This window comes from Lagenorhynchus albirostris, chromosome 4 (assembly GCF_949774975.1).
Source record: "Lagenorhynchus albirostris chromosome 4, mLagAlb1.1, whole genome shotgun sequence".
NCBI classification, from domain to species: domain Eukaryota; kingdom Metazoa; phylum Chordata; class Mammalia; order Artiodactyla; family Delphinidae; genus Lagenorhynchus; species Lagenorhynchus albirostris.
The window spans coordinates 27,494,915-27,515,665 of record NC_083098.1 but is presented as its reverse complement, the minus strand read 5'-3'; the positions used below and the strand labels follow the sequence as shown (position 1 = coordinate 27,515,665).

The 20,751-nt window shown below is 39.1% G+C and overlaps 1 protein-coding gene across 5 annotated transcripts in view; it reads right to left on the bottom strand.

Moving 5' to 3' along the window:
• The window catches only part of ARHGAP10 (Rho GTPase activating protein 10), a 326,931-nt gene that overhangs the window by 153,893 nt on the left and 152,287 nt on the right, over positions 1–20,751 (bottom strand). For all 5 annotated transcript variants that reach the window (XR_009540249.1, XM_060147720.1, XM_060147722.1 and 2 more), the window contains 3 exons: positions 7,048–7,129; positions 5,073–5,118; positions 3,142–3,207 (listed from right to left, as the gene is read on the bottom strand). Coding sequence is in view for 4 of the 5 variants with exons in the window: in XM_060147720.1 (XP_060003703.1) it covers positions 3,142–3,207; positions 5,073–5,118; positions 7,048–7,129 (194 nt within the window). In the remaining variant the exon portion in view is untranslated. The remainder of the gene's footprint in view (positions 1–3,141; positions 3,208–5,072; positions 5,119–7,047; positions 7,130–20,751) is intronic.

The window sequence follows — 20,751 nt, the reverse complement described above, 5'->3', positions numbered from 1 at the left end:
AATAAACAAATAGGACCTAATGAAACTTAAAAGCTTTTGCACAGCAAAGGAAACCATAAACAAGACAAAAAGACAATCCTTAGAATGGGAGAAATTATTTGCAAATGAAGAAACTGACAAAGGATTAATCTCCAAAATTTACAAACAGCTCATGCAGCTCAATATCAAAAAAACAAACAACCCAATTCAAAAATGGGCAGAAGACCTAAATAGACATTTCTCTAAAGAAGATATACAGATTGCCAACAAACACATGAAAGGATCCTCAACATCGCTAATCATTAGAGAAAGCAAATCAAACTACAATGAGGTATCCCCTCACACTGGTAAGAATGGCCACCATCAAAAAACCTACAAACAATAAATGCTGGAGAGGGTGTGAAGAAAAGGCAACCCTCCTGCACTGTTGGTGAGAATGTAAATTGATAAAGCCACTATGGAGAACAGTATGGAAGTTCCTTAAAAAACTAAAAATAGAGCTACCATACAACCCAACAATCCCACTACTAAGCATATACCCTGAGAAAACCGTAATTCAAAAAGAGTCATGTACCAAAATGTTCATTGCAGCACTATTTACAATAGCCAGGACATGGAAGCAACCTAAGTGTCCATCAACAGATGAATGGATAAAGAAGATGTGGCACATATATACAATGGAATATTACTCAGCCATAAAAAGAAACGAAATTGAGTTATTTGTAGGTGAGGTGGATGGACCTAGAGTCTGTCATACACAGAAGTAAGTCAGAAAGAGAAAAACAAATACCATATGCTAACACATGTATATGGAATCTAAAAAACAAAAAGTAAAGGATGGTTGTGAAAGGCCTAGGGGCAGGACAGGAATGGGGATGCAGATGTAGAAAATGGACTTGGGGACATGGGGAGGGGGAAGGGTAAGCTGTGACAAAGTGAGAGAGTGGCATGGACATATATACACTACCAAATGTAAAATAGATAGCTAGTGGGAGGCAGCCACATAGCACAGGCAGATCAGCTCGGTGCTTTGTGACCACCTGGAAGGGTGGGATAGGGAGGGTGGGAGGGAGATGCAAGAGGGAGGGGATATGGAGATATATATATACTTACAGCTGATTCACTTTGTTATACAGCAGAAACTAACACAGCATTGTAAAGCATTTATACTCCAATAAAGATGTTAAAAAAAAAAAGAAGTTATGCAACAACATCTGTACCATGTAAAAAAAAAAAAAAAATCAACAGCCATGATAGGTGATGTGGGGAAAATCATTAAGAGCAATAGTCCCTGAGAGCACTTTTAAATTTAGGATAAAAGGCTCAGAGATTCCACACAGTTCCTCATCATGTTCAATAACATGAACTGACAGTTGAGTCTTTTAACTCTATTTTTTGTCTATTACGCCATTAAAAGCAGAAGGCTTTAGTAATGGAAGACTTTTAGGAACAAAAGATTTGAAAAGAAAAACATATGCTTTTTTGTCTTTTATTTTAAATGGGGAAAATCTAACTTAAAAATCTGTAGACTCATTCTTCTGTAAAGAAAATCCAACAATTTACATATTTATAATAAAAATGCATTCAATACATGCAGATTCTACTATACATATTCCATTCAATGTACAGAACACTCCATACAACTACACAGACCAATCCGAAAGCATTCTAGAGAGATTTTTTTATCTGGTCACGTAGAAGCAAGTATGTATAAATTATATCCTTTTGGGAAAGAATTTTATTTACCAAAATAATAAGCATGCAAGTGATACAATGAAGGCTCCCTAGAAGCTCAGGAAAAGGAGAAACATGAATGATGAAGTGAGAGATATGAAAATCCCAATTTTGGAAATTTCTGAAGCACTAGGAAAAAGAGGAAATTTGTCAGCTCAACCTCAGTGCAGGTTGAAATGAATGAAATTCTGTCATAGCCTGAATTGCCACTGTTAGAGAGAATGGGAGAAAAGCTTTCTGTGGCTTGGGTTTTTATTATCGATGGGCAAATACCCAAATAATACAAGAGCTCGTATTCATCTGTTAGCCAGCGCTCTCATTTCACAGGTGGCAGTCCTGGCTTTATAACAAAGACCTTGTTTTGACAGAAAACGTGAGTGCAATGCTTCATCCCACTAAGTCATCCAAAGTAGGACTGGGATATACAACGTATGAGAGTGAATTAAATATTCAATTTATCCATACTTCACTAGACTCTCAACAAAGAGAAATCCACCCTCCAGAAAGAGCCTGTTTTGCAAAGTTCAATATTTAGTTTCTCCAAAGTCTGCTGGAATGGCTGCAGAGTGCCAGGACCCTGCTTTTCCTTAGGAACTCTAAACAAGAGACCTTTGAGCTTTTAGTCAGGGGACCAAAATGGGGAGGGATTATCTTTCCTGAAGTTTAAAACGGAAACAACCTAAATATGACCAACAGGTGGATGAATAAGCAAAGTGCAGTATATCCATGTAATTATATACTACCTAGCGATAAAAAGAAATGAGCTAGGGCTACACCCAACAAGATGAATCTCAGAAGCTAAACAAAGAGGCCAGACTCAAAAGACAATATACTGCATAATTCCATTCATATAAAATGCTTACGAAAAAAAGAACTAAAGTGATGAAAAGCAGCTCAGTAGCTGACAAGGGTCAAGGAAGGAGTGGAGACTGACTGCAAAGGGGCACAAAGGAATTCTGCGGGGAGAGAGGAATCTTGTATGATTGTGGTGGTAGTTACACAACTATACACATTTGTCAAAACTCATCAATTTGTACAGTTAAAATCAATGGATTTTACTCTAAGTAAATGATATCTTAACGACGCCGATTTTTAAACTGGAGCCAACAAGACGATGGAAGATGGAAATATCTCACTAGTGCGTGAACAAGAAGCAATTAAGACTGGTTGTCCGACACTGTTGATTCTTCTACTGATTCTCATTTTAGCCCTGACTTTGTTTCAATGCAAGGGAGAAACATGTAAATAAAAAGGAAAACCCCACCCTGGCAGAGTAAATGAACAACTGAATCTCTGATGCATAGAATGTGCATTTTGCATTAATATATTTCATTCTACAAAACTTAACCATGCAGTAAGCATTTGAAATGACCCTCAGATTTTACATACCTATAGCCTCTCATGAATAAAATGATTCGATCATGTTACCTCGTGTTTCAACTGCACTGATGCATTTTCTAAGAATTGTGAATCCCATCTTATCCAACTGTGCACCTAAAAGAAACAGTCATAAAATATTAAAGGCACAATTAGTTACTCACAATCTCTTCCTTACAAAAATAGGAGAAAATTATTTAAATCCAATATAATTTTTATTTCACTCTTTAAAAAATGAAAGCTAAAGGCCACGCATTCCCTGTTTAAATAATGTAAATAAGAATTTCATATACTAAGAGGAGCATTTACTGGAATTTCAAGACATTTATTACCAACATATATAAATAAACTTGTAATTTAAACTAGGTTTTAAGTTAATAAATATAGTATTTTAAATAGTGGAAAAGAAAGTGACACAAATCTTTAGGGGAAGCTATCTAGAAATAGCATTTTGCCCAAATTCCAGCAACAGCTCAGGTTTCTTTTTTAATTACATATATGAGTGAAAGTTCTTAAATTTCTTGACAAGCTGGAAAACACAAAACTTTTTTTTTTTTTTAACCTGGGGGAAAATTTTTTTAATGCTTTTAAAAAATGGTATTTGAGCCATGAGCTTGAAAATTTTTTTCATATTTTATACCATGCCCTAAGCATTTAATATTTTATTATTTTCATAATGAATTTAAAATAGATGATTCGTGTAGCAAATATAGATTTTGAAAATATAATTTTATATTGTTTTCTAATATGGATACTTAACCATGATTAGGCTGACCTATTTGAATACCCTAATAAAAGGCAATTCTTGTTTCAAAAATGCAATCAGCGAAAGTGAATGCTTTATTCTGTATTTAGAACTCAGGAGCAGGAATACTAAATAACTCTATTCTCAGAGGGGATAGCATGAACAAGTCATGAAAATAAACTTTGCAGATTTAAAACTAAGCTCGGACAGCATTTTAAGGAGGAAAATTGGGCAGTGGTTTACTTTTTTCAGGATCCACTATTCACAACATTTATGTAAAATGCAAGTGTTTCTTTCTGCTTAGCAAAACTACTTTTCCAAAACAAGGCATGTTTTCATTTTTCTATAAAAACAAGAAAAGAAAGGAAAAAGAAAAGGAAAGAGAGGAAAAGAGAAAGAGGGAAGAGAAAGAAAAGCAAAAGAAAGGACACAGGGGAAGAAGAGGTACTTCAGTGACTGACAACCTTCCACGGCACCAGGTCCAGTGGCAGGCTAAGTGAGATGCACATCATGATCATTTCAAAATCATGGGTATTTAACAATGTTTCCAAACTGTGGACATCTGACAAATGTACCTTCATTCCTCCAAAGATATTAAAAGTAGATTCATAAAGAATCCAACAAATTTGATCACATTTTCACTTTATCTCAGTACAAATCAAGAGTACAGAGCTAGGGAGTACTTCCTTCTCCTCTAGTGCATACAGTGCAAGTGAAAATTATTGTCCTAGAATACCTGAACGTGTTTGGTTGTTGTTTGTTTTATTTTCTAAGGTGCAATGCTATACTATTTGTACAGCCCATACTCAAGAGACTTTAAGGATAAAAGATATTAAGGGTGGAGGTGAGAAGGGTTGAGAACAGGGGAGCTGGTAAACAGTTCCTATACACAGGAGTTTACAACTTAGGAAGCTGACAGATGCATAACTGAAACTCTTATGTATTCATTTGTGGCTATAAAAACAAATACCAAAGTGAATTACAGAGAAAGTTTTTTTCGGTTTTGTATAGGAAGACTGGAAAGAAAAACGCTCAGAGATGGGAAAGATCAAGGAGGGTTACAGCTGTCCAGGAAAATTTGAGGAGGTCCTCAATGAATAAGACATCTACTACATAGAAGACTAACACAGACAGGGTACAGAGAGTAAGCACCCAGCAACAGTTTGACATCAGTAATAAAAACAAAATAACTCATGAGAAAGGGAGACAACAGTCATTTTTATAAATTAGCACTTACTTCCTTCTGGTCTTGGGATGATGGCTCTATTAAAACTAGGGAACAGCTAATAAAAGAGAAAAGGGGGGAACAATATTTTTAGCAAATCAATAAAAGTGATTCTAGAAGGCACACCTAGGGACTGTACAAAAAATACACTGACATTGGTTAATCACCTATCATGCAAAGGTAGGTAACAAAAAAGAGCACTCTGGGTCTCCTTTGTCGCTCCCTGAGATATTGCCCAAGTAGCAAAATTAAGATGAAGGGGCCAGGACTGAAAGTTCATGTAAATTTGAAATGCTCAAATGAACGGCTGCATTCTAATCAGTAAGCTCATTTTTTTCATCACTATTTCTAAAATCTGCTGTTTACTTAAGAAACACATGACTGCTGCCCATAATTTTAATAACCACATCTGAAATATCAAGGTGATGATCCCAGGCTGCCTCTGAGAATTCTAGTGCTGTCCCGTTATTTGCAAGGCCCATACAACACCTGGAAAAAATACACAGTGCCTTAAGTGTCCCCTTGTAAACACATAGCTGAATATTTATTTTCTTTCTACATACTTGCCTTTGTCTGTATATCTTGAATTAATTACTTAGCTTTTTCACTCTAAAGGAGAGCGTATACGTCTTCAAGGTTACACTGCCTTTGGCAATAGACTTATTTCTTCATGACTTAGTCATGGGATCATTTTGCTATGCAAATAGGCAAACTCACTTTCCAAAGAACTTCTTGAATCTCCGGGGGGACAAGTCCCAGTCACTGCCTTGCCTGTACTAGAGACGATTCGGATAACCTGTTTTGGATCTCAGCAACTGTCAATGTACTCCCAACTCCCAGCTAAAATTTTCAAGGACAAATTAAGAGTAAATAGAAATAAAACCAAGGAGGCTAAATGCAGATCACGTATAAGAAAATGATACACAATTCCAATCACTGCCTTTTTCCTCCAAGAATGATACCTTCTCCTATACAGGATTTATTTTTAAAACATGTAATTTGGGCTTCCGTTTCTCAAACACCGCATCAAGACTGCCACACGCGGTGCCGCCCAGCCTCTTTGCCTTATTTCCTGCACTCTCAGGGTGCTCCACTACCATCAGATAACAATATATTTTGCCCGTTTCAAAAGCTCTATCCTGATACCTCTCTTTTTACTATATATGACCCCTCTTCCACTTTGCAAATCATGCTCTTTCCTCTTTTTATTTTAAATCCTGCTGAAATGGCAAAAGCTCGCCAGGTAAGCCCACCTGGTGCCTGCACTGGCCGTGTGTTCAGAGGCATAAGACTGTAAGCAGCATTGACTGAAATTGGTTCTCTGGTGTTTTCTATAATTATCCTCACTAAGTCCCCCATTCAATAGATGAGCTATCCAATTCTCAGCTCCCAAATGCCACCAGTCCACTGAGAGGAAGGTAGTGCTTGAATAAAGCGGCAAACTGACTGAAGTCCTGTGCCTCTGGATCTCTAGCACTGCCTTTCATTTATTCCTCAAACCAATCTGAATACAGAGGCCCATTCACTACGGCTACATGATATTGCACACTGCGAATCATTAGGCTGAACCAGAAATTGTCAAATGATGAAAAACAAGTACAGCCGTCCCTTCTAATACTGCCTGCACAGCCTCATGTTTACTGTTCCATCTCCACTGAGATCAAACTGCAAGCATTTATTGTGGTCATCACCCAAAGTACTGTCACAGGTAGGAAAAAAGAAATTGAGGATTCAGATGACTTCCTCAAGCAAAGCAAATCCTAGCGGCAAAGTCAAGAAAAATAAAAACTAACGATGTATGGGTCTCATGTGTGCCCCTGCTACCTCAAGCCGAATTTCTAGAATACCGAATGCTTCCGCGAGGAATTCAGACACCAGTTTCAGCAGGGGACTCTTTTCAAATACTATAAAGCAAAAACAACATGAAAACGAACACAAGCCAACTCTACAGGATTTGAAATAAAACTCAACCATTGGTTATTCTTACAGCTTCTTTTCCACCCAGAGCTTCCAACCACTGCTTCCTCTCCTCTTCCGAAAACGCCTGCATGGTCAAAGAAACTCCAGGCCTGCAAGACACCAGGAACAGATCAGGTTACTCCTTGGCTGCGAAAAACAAACCTCCTTTTCTACTTTCTAAGTTTTCATTGTGGTAATTGTTTCTTTTAAAATTTCAATTGTGATAAAATATACAGAACATAAAATATACCATCTTCACCATTTTTAACTACACAGTTGAGCAGTGTTGAGTCCAGTCTCCAGAACTCTTCATCTTGTAAAACTAAAACTCTGTACCCATGAAAAAGTCCCCATTTCCCCTCCTCACAGCCCCTGGCAACCACCCTTCTACCTTCTGTCTCTGTGAATTTGATGACGTAACTCTTAGAAGTGGACTCATACAGTATTTGCCTTTTTTGTGACTTGCTTATTTCACTTAGTAAAGTATCCTCCATTTTCATCCATACTATAGCGTGTGTCAAAATTTCTTTCCTTTTTAAGGCTGAACAGAATTCCATTGTATGTACAGACCACATTTTGCTTATCCATTCATCCACCAACGGACATGTGGCTTGCTTCCACATGGCTACTGTAAACAGTGCTGCTATCAACATAGGTGTACAAAATCTCCTTGAGACCCTGCTTCCAATTCTTTTGGGTATATACCCACAAGTGGAGTTGTCCAGCATGACATAATAAATATATGTCTGGTCTCTGACCCTATTTCCTGGCACACAGCTCCTAAAACCCTTAGAATCTCTGCAATGATGTGTCATTTTGTATATTAATGAGCTGACGGGACTGGGGGGGCTCCTGGAAAGTCTCAGGATGAGGGCCGGTTGCCAAGGGAACCAACCATGTGATTAGAGGATTAGAACTTTCAGCTCCACTCCACCCATACACCTCCCAGGAGTGGGGTAGGGCTGGAAATTGACTTCAAACACCTATGGCCAACGATTTAATCAATCATTCCTGCACAATGAAGCCTCCATAAAAATCCCTGGGGTTCAGAGAGCTTGCAGGCTGGTGAGCCCATGAAGATGCTGGAGGGAGAGCACCTAGAGAAGACATGGGAGCTCCAAGCCCCTTCCTCCATACTTTGCCCTATACATCTCTTCATGAATCTCTTCGTCTGTTCCCATTAAAATATCCTTTGTAATAAATCAGCAACAGTAAGTAAACTGTTTTCCAGAGTTCTGTGAGGCATTCTAGCAAATTATCAAACTCAAGGACAGGGTCATGGGAATGCCTGATTTATAACCAAAAGCACAGTTGACAATCTGGACTTATAACTGGCATCTGAAGCGGTAGGGGGCAGTCTTGAGCCCTTGATCCGTTGGGTCTTCATGAACTCTACTTAGTGTCAAAACTGAGTTCAATCATAGGACACTTGGTCTCCACAGAGAATTGGAGAATTGCTTAGTGCAGAGAAACCCACACCATTCTGAGTACAGAAGTGTCCCGTGAGTAGGGAGAAAGAGTTTTGTCTCACAAGAGGGGTCAAATGTAATTTTTTTTTTAATGTTGCTCATTCCCACTAACAATGCACAGGGTTCCAATTTCTCCATATCTTTCTTCACCAACACTTGTAATTTTCTCTCTCTTTTTTTTTTTTTTTGAAAGTAGCCATTCTAATAGGTGTGGGGTGGTAGTAATGATTAAATTTTATTTATAAAAGGTAATATGTTGTCTTTACCCAGGCATGGGCAGAGTGAAAGCAGAAAATCATCTTTCACCCCATCCCAATTCCACTTCCAAGAAGATAGCACTGTTAACTGTTTAGGGTGTTTCCTCTGTATTTTCTTAGAGCTCTGGGTTGGTCCTCAGGGCCAAATGCCAATCTTTCTCAGTTCAGTTTATTTGGATATTTAGAGAGTCTTCCAGAAAACTGATCATATTGGGAAGGAGTCCTAGGTAGAAAAGCCATTAATAATTCCTCTTCAACTGTGGTGGTTTCTCCAATGAAACAAATTTTGTATATTTGATCAAAAGTATTAAAAATGAACCTTTCTGGCAAGGGATGAAAAGGTAGAATACTCCAAACCATAGACAACTGGAAATGAAAATAGATGGTTGAAATGGAAAGTAAACATTCATTCTCCTCTGATACTGAATATACTTGTTTTTGTTTTGTTTTGTTTTTGCGGTACGCGGGCCTCCCACCACTGTGGCGTCTCCCGCTGCGGAACACAGGCTCCGGACGCAAAGGCCCAGCGGCCATGGCCCACGGGCCCAGCCGCTCCGCGGCATGCGGGATCCTCCCGGACCGGGGCACGAACCTGTGTCCCCTGCATCGGCAGGCAGACTCTCCACCACTGTGCCACCGGGGAAGCCCCTGAATATACTTTTTAAAGTTAACACTCCTGTAACAGTACTTCATCTCATTTTCAAGTATTGGGTAATCTCTTACAAGTAAAGCAAGCTGCAAGAATCAAGTGCAATTCAATAATCGCTACAATTTTTATAAAGTACTATAAAGCATGCAGCACTCCAAAAGCATCATTCCAAATACAAATATGTGATGCCCCCAACGTTCACACCCACAGGCGTTAGGCGTTCTCCCCACGTGATGGTTATAAAGCCGGAGAAGTTATGTGCTTCAAGTTCACTACCAAGTAACTATAGCTGCAACTGATAGTCTCTTGTCTTCAACCATTTTCTCCAGGCTATGAATTTTGTGGGGAAAAAAAATCACTTGTAATCCCCCAACCCCACTCCTGAACAGCAAAACGGCTCTTTACTGTCTACCCTAAACATTTCAGCATTGGCCCGGCTTTGCCATCACCTTGGCACTACGGAGCTCACAACCAAGATTCCACCTCCTCTTGCTCTTCTATGCACAGCATCCTTCTGGAGCAAGAATCGAGGCAAGATGCCCAGAAAACCAGGCTGTTTTAAGAAGTGCCTCGAATGGGACGTGAAGATTTTGGCCCTTATTCTTAGTAACCCACACTGGGCTCAGGAGAGTTAATTAAAATTGTGAGGGAAAACTTCAGATGGCAGGCATGTTTTTCTTTACATCGGTTAAGTGATAAAACAATATTTACACACAGGGGTCTCAGGTCTGCATGACTGCTCCGTTCTTGTAAAGGAGAAAAAATAGCTAAAGACCTCTCCCAAAAGTATATGGAATGGATTCAAACACTTAATATGTAACTAAGTGAACTAAAGTATAAAATGGACAGTAAGAGGCTACAGCAAATATATAACAGAAAGTTAACAGCTTTTCTAATCCAGGAATGGCAAAACCAGCAGAGGAAAACGGGACCCCAGGTTAAAAATGGCAAAGTCTGTCACGGGAATACAAACACGGGGTTTACAAACATTCAGTTCAACAACCATTGAAATATCATCTGTTGTGCTTTAGGTCTTGAACCAGAGGGTCAGGAATTATTAAATATCTCACTACCTGCTAGGCACTGGGCTCAGCATACAGCCCACAAAGGGCTGACTATCTAGCAGAGAAAGCAAAAGGTAAACAAAATGCAAATAACCAATTAGTTACAAGTACACAGAGCGCTGCCAGGGAGTCAGGTAAGTTTAAATGTGTAAAACCAGCTACCTAGAAGGAAAAGAGGAAATGAGCAGGACATCAGGAGATGCGTGTCCACATATAAAAACTTTCACTTTCAAATATGCTAAATCATTGTGGTCTAGGAGACTTGTCGGTGAGCTAATTCCGCTGCCAGTCTCTTTGGGCAACTTCAGGATTTCAAGGTACTATGGAGATAGAAAAGGAAAGCCTGGCCTAACCCTGGAAGTTAGGCATCCCTGGGGAAGCGACATTTAATCTGAGGCTTTAAGGATAAATGAGCCATGTAGGAGCAATAGGGCCAGAGTCGTCCCCTAGACCAAAGAGGCACCTAGGAGGAAAGAGCGCACTTGCATGGAGCTGGGATCAGCCTCATCACGGGTCCTACAAACCAGCTGGACCAGCAACTCGATGGAAGGCTGGAGATGCAGCCCGGGGTCCCGCCACAAAGGGCCTCCTTGGCCGTGCTAAGGGCTCGCTTATCCTAAATGTCACTGAAAGTTTTCAGTAGGGGGTTAACATGATCAGATTAAAGGTGTACGTGAACACTGGCTGCTGCTGGGCGGAAAACAGACTGAACAGGGGTGCGTGCAAAGGTTTGTTAGAAGACTCAGAGGATAAGACAGAGTGACCAAGATGAAGGAAAAACAAATGAATGGACCTGGGAAATAGTCATGAGGTGCTACTACGTACTATGGGCAACAAAATAATGAGTAAGAAAGCTGTCACTCCAAGAATAAAAGACAGATCATTTACAATATAACATCAATAACTAGTTAAGGGATTCGCTGAGAGCCAAAAACAACTGTAGCAAATAAGGACTTACTATACTTATAATACTCAAAATCAGACACCGAACCTGATGAAATTTCGTGCTTTCTAGTTTCTTTTTGTTTTCCCTCTAAGGTTCTCCATTCATACTCGAGGGGAGATAATAGTTACTACCAGTATATGGTTGGATATTCTTTTTTTTTCAATATTCATTTATTTATTTTCCTTTTTTTTTTTTTTTTTTGGCTGTGTCAGGTCTTAGTTGTGGCACGCAGAATCTTCATTGAGGCACACGGGTTTCTCTCTAGTTGTGGCGTGCGGGTTTTCTCTCTCTAGTTGTGGCGTGTGGGTTTTCTCTCCCTAGTTGAGGCACGTGAGCTCAATAGTTGTGGCGTGCTGGCTTAGCTGCCCCACAGTATATAAGATCTTAGTTCCCCAACCAGGGATCGAACCCACATCCCCTGCATTGGAAGGCGGATTCTTTACCACTGGACCACCAGGGAAGTCCCTGGTTGGATACTCTTAACTAAGTTATACATAGAGCAGCAGATAAGAGAAATAATGACCGGTTCTGATAACTTGGAAGACAAGATAAAAGTGTTGAATGATGAAGACTCATGAACTAGAATTGCAGATAGTAAAGTAAGGACAAAAGCAATCATCACGCTTCAGATGAAACAGCCATATTACAACTGGATAGAAATCCAATGTGGCATAAAAACTAAAGCATTCTTCTACTCCTTGCCTCCGAGGCGTGATGCCTCAGACTTGAGCCCCCTAGCCCTTTGAGGGATACGGCGGAGAACAAACCAACCAACCTGCTGCAAGATAAGAGATTCAGTAGAAATCTATCACCTACAAGGAAAGAATTCTATTTCTGTTCCCATTTTGACAAATAATAACATGGTAACTCCCAACAATTCCAGTTTGCAGAACTAATTCATCACACTGTAGTGATCCCTCGGAACACTTCACACTTGCCACATGTTACTTAAAGGGATCAGTCACCAGTATTACAGAAAGCTGGGCCCCATCCTAACACACACGCTGCCCACAGCCATCCTCTATAAGCCCCTACCTCTAAATAAAACATCGTGCACTAAAACACGTTTCAACCATTTTAAATTGCTCAAGTTTCTTCCCCTTTTTAAATAATCAACTGCTAGGAAATCAGTAAGCCAAACTGAGACTTAAGGACACATTTTAAACTACAGTATTAATAGCATCTCATCCTTAAACCATAAAAACTCTCTAGTTTTTGAAACAAAGACATGTTTTATTAATAAGATTTAATGGACGTGTAGAACAACATGGTGACCACGAGGCTAGTGAAGAACAGAAAAGTTTACAACCATGTTCTGGATTATTCACAGTTACATAAAGAAAGAAACAGCAATTATCTCTTTCGTTTCACGGAGTAGCTAAGGGAAAAACATTAGCAACTCCCCAGAAGCTAGAACCAGGATTGAGAACGTTCTAATTTGGGGTTCTTGGAGCAGATACTGCTGCAATGCATTACACGGGTCCAGCTGAGGACGGCGCCTCCTCTTCTTCCTTCATCAAATAATCATCTCGGTACATACCCGGTACATCGGGTACAGGCTGTGTATCACACACTGTGCTAAGCTCTGGATAATCCTGCGTGCATAGCAAGGCAAAGAGGATTGCTGGCATAGAAAGGCAATGGGATAAACTTCACGAAGGAAAAGTGGACCAACAAAAGAGAGCACCTGGCCGGGATAGTCTGTCCTTACTTAAAACCAAAATTATTATCTGTAGAGCACAAGGTTGAGAACTGAAATCTGAAGTAACAGGTTAAACAGGTTCTTATTCTTAAATCAGCACCTCTATCTTGTTTCATTCATTCATTCAAAACAGTATGGACGGGCTTCCCCAGAGGCGCAGTGGTTGAGAGTCCGCCTGCCGATGCAGGGGACACGGGTTCATGCCCCGGTCCGGGAAGATCCCACATGCCGCGGTGCGGCTGGGCCCATGAGCCATGGCCGCTGAGCCTGCGCGTCCCGAGCCTGTGTTCCGCAACAGTAAAGGCCACAACAGTGAGAGGCCCGCGTACCGCAAAAAACAAAACAAAACAGTATGGACTATTACGCATCAGACACTACCCAAGGCAGATGCGTGAGAAACAGTTTTAGGAAACTAGTATCTATCTGTATTCTACGTTTGACCCCATATCTATTAATTCTCTTTCAACTGCATTTTTTATAGTGCTCTCGAAGCATGTGGAAGACATGCATTTTCCTCAGATTCTACATGGCAGATCAATGAGCCCGTATATTAAGAAAACATACAACAAGAGCAGAGAGAAACATTCACAAGACATTTATGAGATGTCAATTGATATTATTGTAAATGGAGAAATTAAGAGAAAAAACTAAGAAGCAGCTACCAAAATTTATGATGGTAACAAATTGGGAATATTCTAATGCTTTTCTAAGAGGAATGTTGAAAAGGAAGAGGGGGGAAAAAAAATAACCCAGCACATTACAAGTCCTGCACTAAATTATACTCTAAGGGGAAGGTGCCAAAGCCAAGCAAAACACTTTTAAAAGTTTTAGAAATGTAGCAGTCATAATTAGCTTCTCATAAGGGCTGCTGGAAAATTTTTTAAATACATACATTTTTTCTTGAGATAATTAAAGCATGTTACCTGATCTTACTAAGGGGGAAGACTTCATAACAACTTCTTTCTTCTGTCCACTAAGAAGTTGCTTCAAATAGAGCAAGTAAGCAATGATAGAGTCACAAGGAGGATTGTTTTCTCCAGTAAAAGTGAATTCAACCCATTAATCGTTAGAGAACAGCTGCGTAGAAGTTGTTAAGACAACATCATTCTCACCTTAAGAACATGAACAAGATGGAGAACCTATAAAATCACAGTTTTGTTTTGCTTTATTTTAAATAACCATCTGATGGGACTTCCCTGGTGGTCCAGTGGTTAAGACTCCATGCTTCTAATGCAGGGACGTGGGTTGCATCCCTGGTCGGGGAACTAAGATCCCACATGCTGCACGGCGCAGCAAGTAGGTAAAGTAAAGTAAAGTGAAGAACCATATGAGAACTGAAAATGCAAAAATCCCTAGTTAACTAAAATGCAGGAAGTAACAAGTCCTTTCTTGGAGAGAAGGCACGTGCGCACATACAGCTATTTTCATCCTTTGTGAAGCAGCAGGACAAAGAGGCAGCCATCAGAGATGAGGAAAGCAGGATTTTAACAAAGTTTTAAAGGTAGAGTATGAGCTGGTGGGATGGCTTAAATCCTTAGAAGACACAGACACGAAGAGAATGTGAACCCACCCTCACTCCTTCCCGCAGTGTTTCCCCAGGTGCTCAGGGGCAGTCTGAGAGCAGAGATGAAAGAGATGTGTCTGCTAAGACTGAGTGGCAGGGCGGGAGAGCTTCCGGAGAGGGTTCAGAGAGCATCGTCAAATCACAGGAAGCCCGTGACTAACAGAATCTAACTAAAGTAACAACAATGCCCAATCTCAGCTCAACCGCCAACTGACCTGACAGCCCTACGCATTAGCTAGCCTGATGGGAAAATGGGCATGTCCTTTACCAGATATGAATATTACTTACCTTAGTCTCTACTGCTCTCTTACGATCCCTGGTATTCAACCAGAAAATTAAAAGGCATGCAAAGAAGCAAAGAAATGTAACCCAACATCAAGAGAGGAAGTAGTCAAGAGAACCAGACCCAGAAATAGCCCAGGTATGGCTGGGGGAGGGGCAGGGGGAGGGGAACTGAAACCTAAAAACAACAGTAAATATGTTAAAGGATCCATGGCAAAAGGCGGCCGACACACATAAACTGATGGGAATTTCAGCAAAGAGATGGAAACTATTAAAAAGACACAAATGGATATGCAAGAAGTGAAAAATAAAATAAGTGATGAAGAGTTCAGGAACACAACTTCCACATGCAAAGCAACCAAACCCAAGTCTATATCCCCAACTGCCCCCTTTATCTAACTCACACGTCCAACCAATATTTCCCCTGCCCTAAAATCACCCCCAGGCCAGATACCAGACAACTGAAAACCACGCCTACAGCCTAGAGCTCACCAGTGTTACTCAGAGTAGCTAATCCTATGCTTTCTCCCCTTCTCTGCCTTACAGAAACCCCAGTAAAAGCTCTAGTCTAGGATTTCCCCTCACTCCTTCCTGACTCCTGACCAAAACCTGATGTAACCCCACATGGCCCTATGTGGCATGGTGTGCCCTCTTCTCTTGGAAAGTGTAAGGAATAAAATTCTCTTCCAGTGGCATTAGCCTCTACATGACATCACTCAGCCACCTCTGTAAATTAAAATCCTGCAGGTATAACTGAAACCAGTATCAAATGATCTAACATAATGCATTTAGAGTTCCAGAACGTGAAGAAAGAGAAAAGGGGGCAAACAAAGCATATAAGGAGATAACGGCTAAAATTTTCTGAAACTGAGAAGAATTATCGACTCCCACATCCAAGAACTTCCATGAACCCCAAGCAAGGTAAAACAAAGAAAACCCCATTTAGGCACCTCATGAAAAGAAAATCTTGAAAGCAGCAGAAGAAAGAGATGACATACAAGAGAACAGTAAGAAAGATAGATGACCTGTCATGAGAAAAAAAAAATGGACCCTTAAGAAAACAGAAATGACTTCTTAGAAGTGCTGGGGGAAGAAAAAAACTATCAATCCAGAGTCCTACATCCATCAAAAATGAAGGTAAAAGAAAGACATTTTCAGGTAGACAAAACATGAAAGAATTCTCTAGCCGATCTGCATTACAAGAAATGCTCAAATTAAATTAGCCTAAGGAACTTAAGGGAAATAGCACAAGATAGAAACTTAGTTCTGCAGAAAAGAATGAAGAAAATCAGAATGGATAAATATTTGATATTAAAAGACATGAGGGACTGCCCTGGTGGTCCAGTGAGTAAGACTCTGCATTCTCAATGCAGGCAGCCCAGGTTCGATCCCTGGTCTGGGAACTAGATCCCGCATGCATGCCACAGCTAAGAGTCCACAGGCCGCAACTAAGAGCCCACACGCTGCAACTAAAGAAAAAACATACTGCATGCCGCAACTAAGACCAGGAACAGCCTAAATAAATAAATAAATAAATATTTTAAAAATAAAAGATGAAACCCCACACACACACACACCCATATATACGTAAATAAAACATTAAATTTTTTAAAAGAGTACTGATTATTAATTTCATAAAGTAAAACTAGTAACGTATTGTTGGACTCAGAGTATATGTAGAATTAAAGTCTATAAAACAAGGGCACAGAGGGCAAAAGGGTGGTAATTGGAAGTCTACTGCTGTAAGTTTATATTGTTTATGGAAAGGTAAAAATATGGTAATTTAAAAATGCACCTTATACTCTGTAGGACAACTACTAAAAAATGCACATACAAAGAGGCATAACTAAAAATCATACAAAGGAGATAAATCATAGAGGAGATAAAATAGAACACTAAAAAAGACTCAATTCATTCAAAAGAAGGCCGCAGAGGAGGAACAGAGGAACAAAGAGCAAATAGAACAAATAGAAAACAAAACCAAGATGGTGGGCTTAAACCCATACATATCCACAACTATACTATATACACATTAACTAAAACCCTGATTAAAATGCAAAGGCTAATACACTGGAATTTTTAAGAGCAGGACTCAATTATATGCTGTTTATGAAAAGCAAAGTTGAAACATAAAGACACAAAGAGTTAAAAGAAAAAGGATGGAAAAAAAATATGTACACCTGAAACTAACACAGCACTGTTAATCAACTATACTTCAATATAAAATAAAAAGTAAAAAAAAATATGCCAAGTAAACACTGAGCATAAGAAAGCTAACGTGGCTATATATATTTTCTTTTTTTAGTGTGGCTATATTAATATCACAAGGTAGATTTCAAGATAAAGATTACTACCAGAAACAGAGAGACATTTCATAATGATAAAAGGGTCACTTCAAAAAGACATAATCATAAACGTACAGACACAAAAAAAAACAAAAGATCTCAAATAATCAATATAGGCAACAAAAATTACAAAATAAAAGGAAAACAGGCACATCTTCATCAAAGTGAGAGATTTTAACATCCCTAGTTTAGTCACTGATAGAATACCAAAAATCAAAACAATACAGAAGATCTGAGCAACAAAAACCAGCTTGATCTAACCGACATTTCAAGAACACTACAACAGCAGAAAAATCATTGGTCTCATGTACACATGGGTCATTTACTAAATAGACCACATTTGGGACAATGAAACAAGTCTAGTAAACTTCAACTCATTGATAAAATACACAGTATGTTATCCAACCAAAAGACAATTAAAGTAGAAAAACAATAATAATATTGCACATAGAAAATCCCCATCCATGTGGAATTTTTTAAATGTAAATTTATTTTATTTTATTTATTTTTGGCTGCATTGGGTTTTCGTCACTGTGCGTTGGTTTTTCTCTAGTTGCGGCGAGTGGGGGCTTCTCTTCGTTGCCGTGCACGGGCCTCTCTTTGCGGTGGCTTCTCTTGTTGTGGACCGCGGGCTGTAGGCGCGCAGCTTCAGTAGTTGTGGCTCGCGGGCTCTAGAGCACAGACTCAGTAGTTGCGGCGCACGGGCTTAGTTGCTCCTTGGCATGTGGGATCTTGCCGGACCAGGGCTCGAACCCGTGTCCTCTGCATTCGCAGTAGGATTCTTAACCACTGTGTCACCAGGTGAGTCCCTAGAAAGATGTTTTAAAGATTGCAAATTGGGCTTCCCTACTGAAGCCCGTGCCTACAGCCTGCGGTCCGCAACAAGAGAAGCCACCAAAGGAAATAAAAATAAAAGCAAAAAACAATGAAATATAATATGGACAATATGGGTCATCTGAAAAAATTAGTAAAACTGATAAAGTTCTAGGCAAGACTTATTGAGAAAAAAATGAAAAACTTCAGTACCAAGCATTAAAAAAGAGGTACTACGGATCCTCTTTGAAAATAAGAGGTATTATGAAGAAATTTATTCCAATAAAGTCAAAAGCTTAGAGGAAATAAACAAATTCCTTGAAAACCAATTTATCAAAACTAACACACAAAACTAGGAAATCTGGATATCACTTTACATACTAAATAAATTGAATCTGTAATTTGTAAACTTCCCACAAAAAAAACCCACTAGACCAAGATGGCTTCACAGGTAAATTCTCCCAAACACTTAAGGAAGAAACCAAACAGACACTTGGAAATAACAGAGCCAGATGGAAAACTTCTCAACTCTCTGAAGCCACCATAACCCTGATATCAAAATCAGACAAAGACATTACCAAAAAAGAGCATAACATACAATATCTGTCACAAACACAAATACAAATACCCTCAACCAAATATTAGCCAAAAAATACAGCAATACCCAATGAAGTTAATACATCACTACCAAGTAGAGTTTATCTCAGAAAAGCAAGATTAGTTTAACTTAGAAAATTCAATGCAATTCACCCATTAACAGATTTGAGAAAAATATTTAATGAGCATTTCAATAGATGCTGACAAGTCTTTTTTTTCAAAAGTCAACATCTACTTAGGATTAAAACTAGGAAGCCACAAAAACTTCCTCAATATAAAAGGCACCTACAATCTTCAGCTAACATCATACTTTACAGTGAATAATAAATGCTTTTCCCCTTAAGATGGAGAATAAGGCAAGATGCCCAATATCACCACTTCCATTCAACATATTATTATTCGAGGTCTTGGCAGTACAAAAAGACAAGTAAAAGAAATAAAAGGCATTCAGATTGGAAAGAAAGCAAGCAAGCTGTCTTTATTCACACAGGATACCATTGTGTACAATAAAAAAAAAAGTCTTAAACTACAAGCAATAAATCAACTCAGCAACAGAACAGGACAAAAACGAACTGCATTTTTATATACTAACAGTGTATTGAAAATGAAATGAAAAACATAATACATTTTAAAATAGCACCCAGAAACATAAAATACTTAGGGAAGTTTAACAAAAGTTATCCATGACCCTACATTGAAAACTATAAAACAATGCTGAAATTCAAGACTAAATACATAGAAGCTCAGACTCATGAATTATTAAAACTCCATATTGAAAATACTGGCCTGCAGGTTTTTTGATGAAGGATCCTGATGAAGGATTCGTATCCAGAATACTTAAAATAATACAAATAAACTGACTGTAAAATTTATATGGAAATGCAAAGGATCTAGAATGGCCAAAACAATTTTGAAAAAAACCAGAGGAATCATACCACCTGGCTTCAAGATCTACTATAAAGCTACAGTATTAATCATAGTGTGGAACTGGCAAAAGGACAAATAAACCAATGGAACAGAATAAGCTAGAATTAGACCTGCAAATACACAGACAAGTGTTTTATGACAAAGGTGCCAAAACAATCCAATGACAGGAAAGACCTTTTCAACAAATGGTGCTAGAAATACTGGTTATCTGTATAGGAAAAGATAAATAACACACAATCTCGACAAATCACACCACACACTACCCAAAAATCTTCACAAGTCATAGACCCATTATAAAGCTTTTAAAGAGAAAACATGCGGGGACTTCCTTGGTGGCACAGTGGTTAAGACTCTGTGCTCCCAATGCAGGGGGCCCTGGGTTCGATCCTTGACCAGGGAACTAGATCCCACATGCATGCCACAACCAAGGAGCCCTCCGGGAGGGAGGGAGGGACGAAACATGGGAAATGTTTTTTGCAACCTTGGGATAGGTAAAGATTTCTCAGAACAAAGAGTTCTACCAATAAAACTTTTTTAAACTAATAAATTCAACTTAATCAAAATTAGAAAGTTCATCTCATCAAAGCACTGTTAAGAAAATGAATAGGCAAACCACAGATCAGAGAAAATATTCACAATTAACATATTCATAATTAATACAGCTGATGAAGGATTAGTATCCAGAAAACTTAATTCCTACAATTCAATAACAAAAAGACCAACAACATATTTTAAATGAGCAAAAGACTTTAATAGACAGTTCACAATGTTAGAAATATAATTGGCCAGAAAGCATATGGAACGGCACTCAATCAACTTCACTAGTCATGATTAGCTTAAATGAAAAACGCTAACATCATCGAAGGTTGGTTACAGGGTGGAGCAGCTGGAACTCTCATACATCGCTGAACTACTTTGGACAATTGTCAGTTTTCTTAAAGGTCTCTCTCTCTCTCTCTCTCTCTCTCTCACACACACACACACACACACACACACACACACACACACACAAACACCCAGCAATCCCACTCAGAGGTATTTATCCAAGAGAAATGAAAACGTGTGTCCACACAAACCCTTGTATACAATTGTTCATTGTGACTTTTTTGTTTGTTTG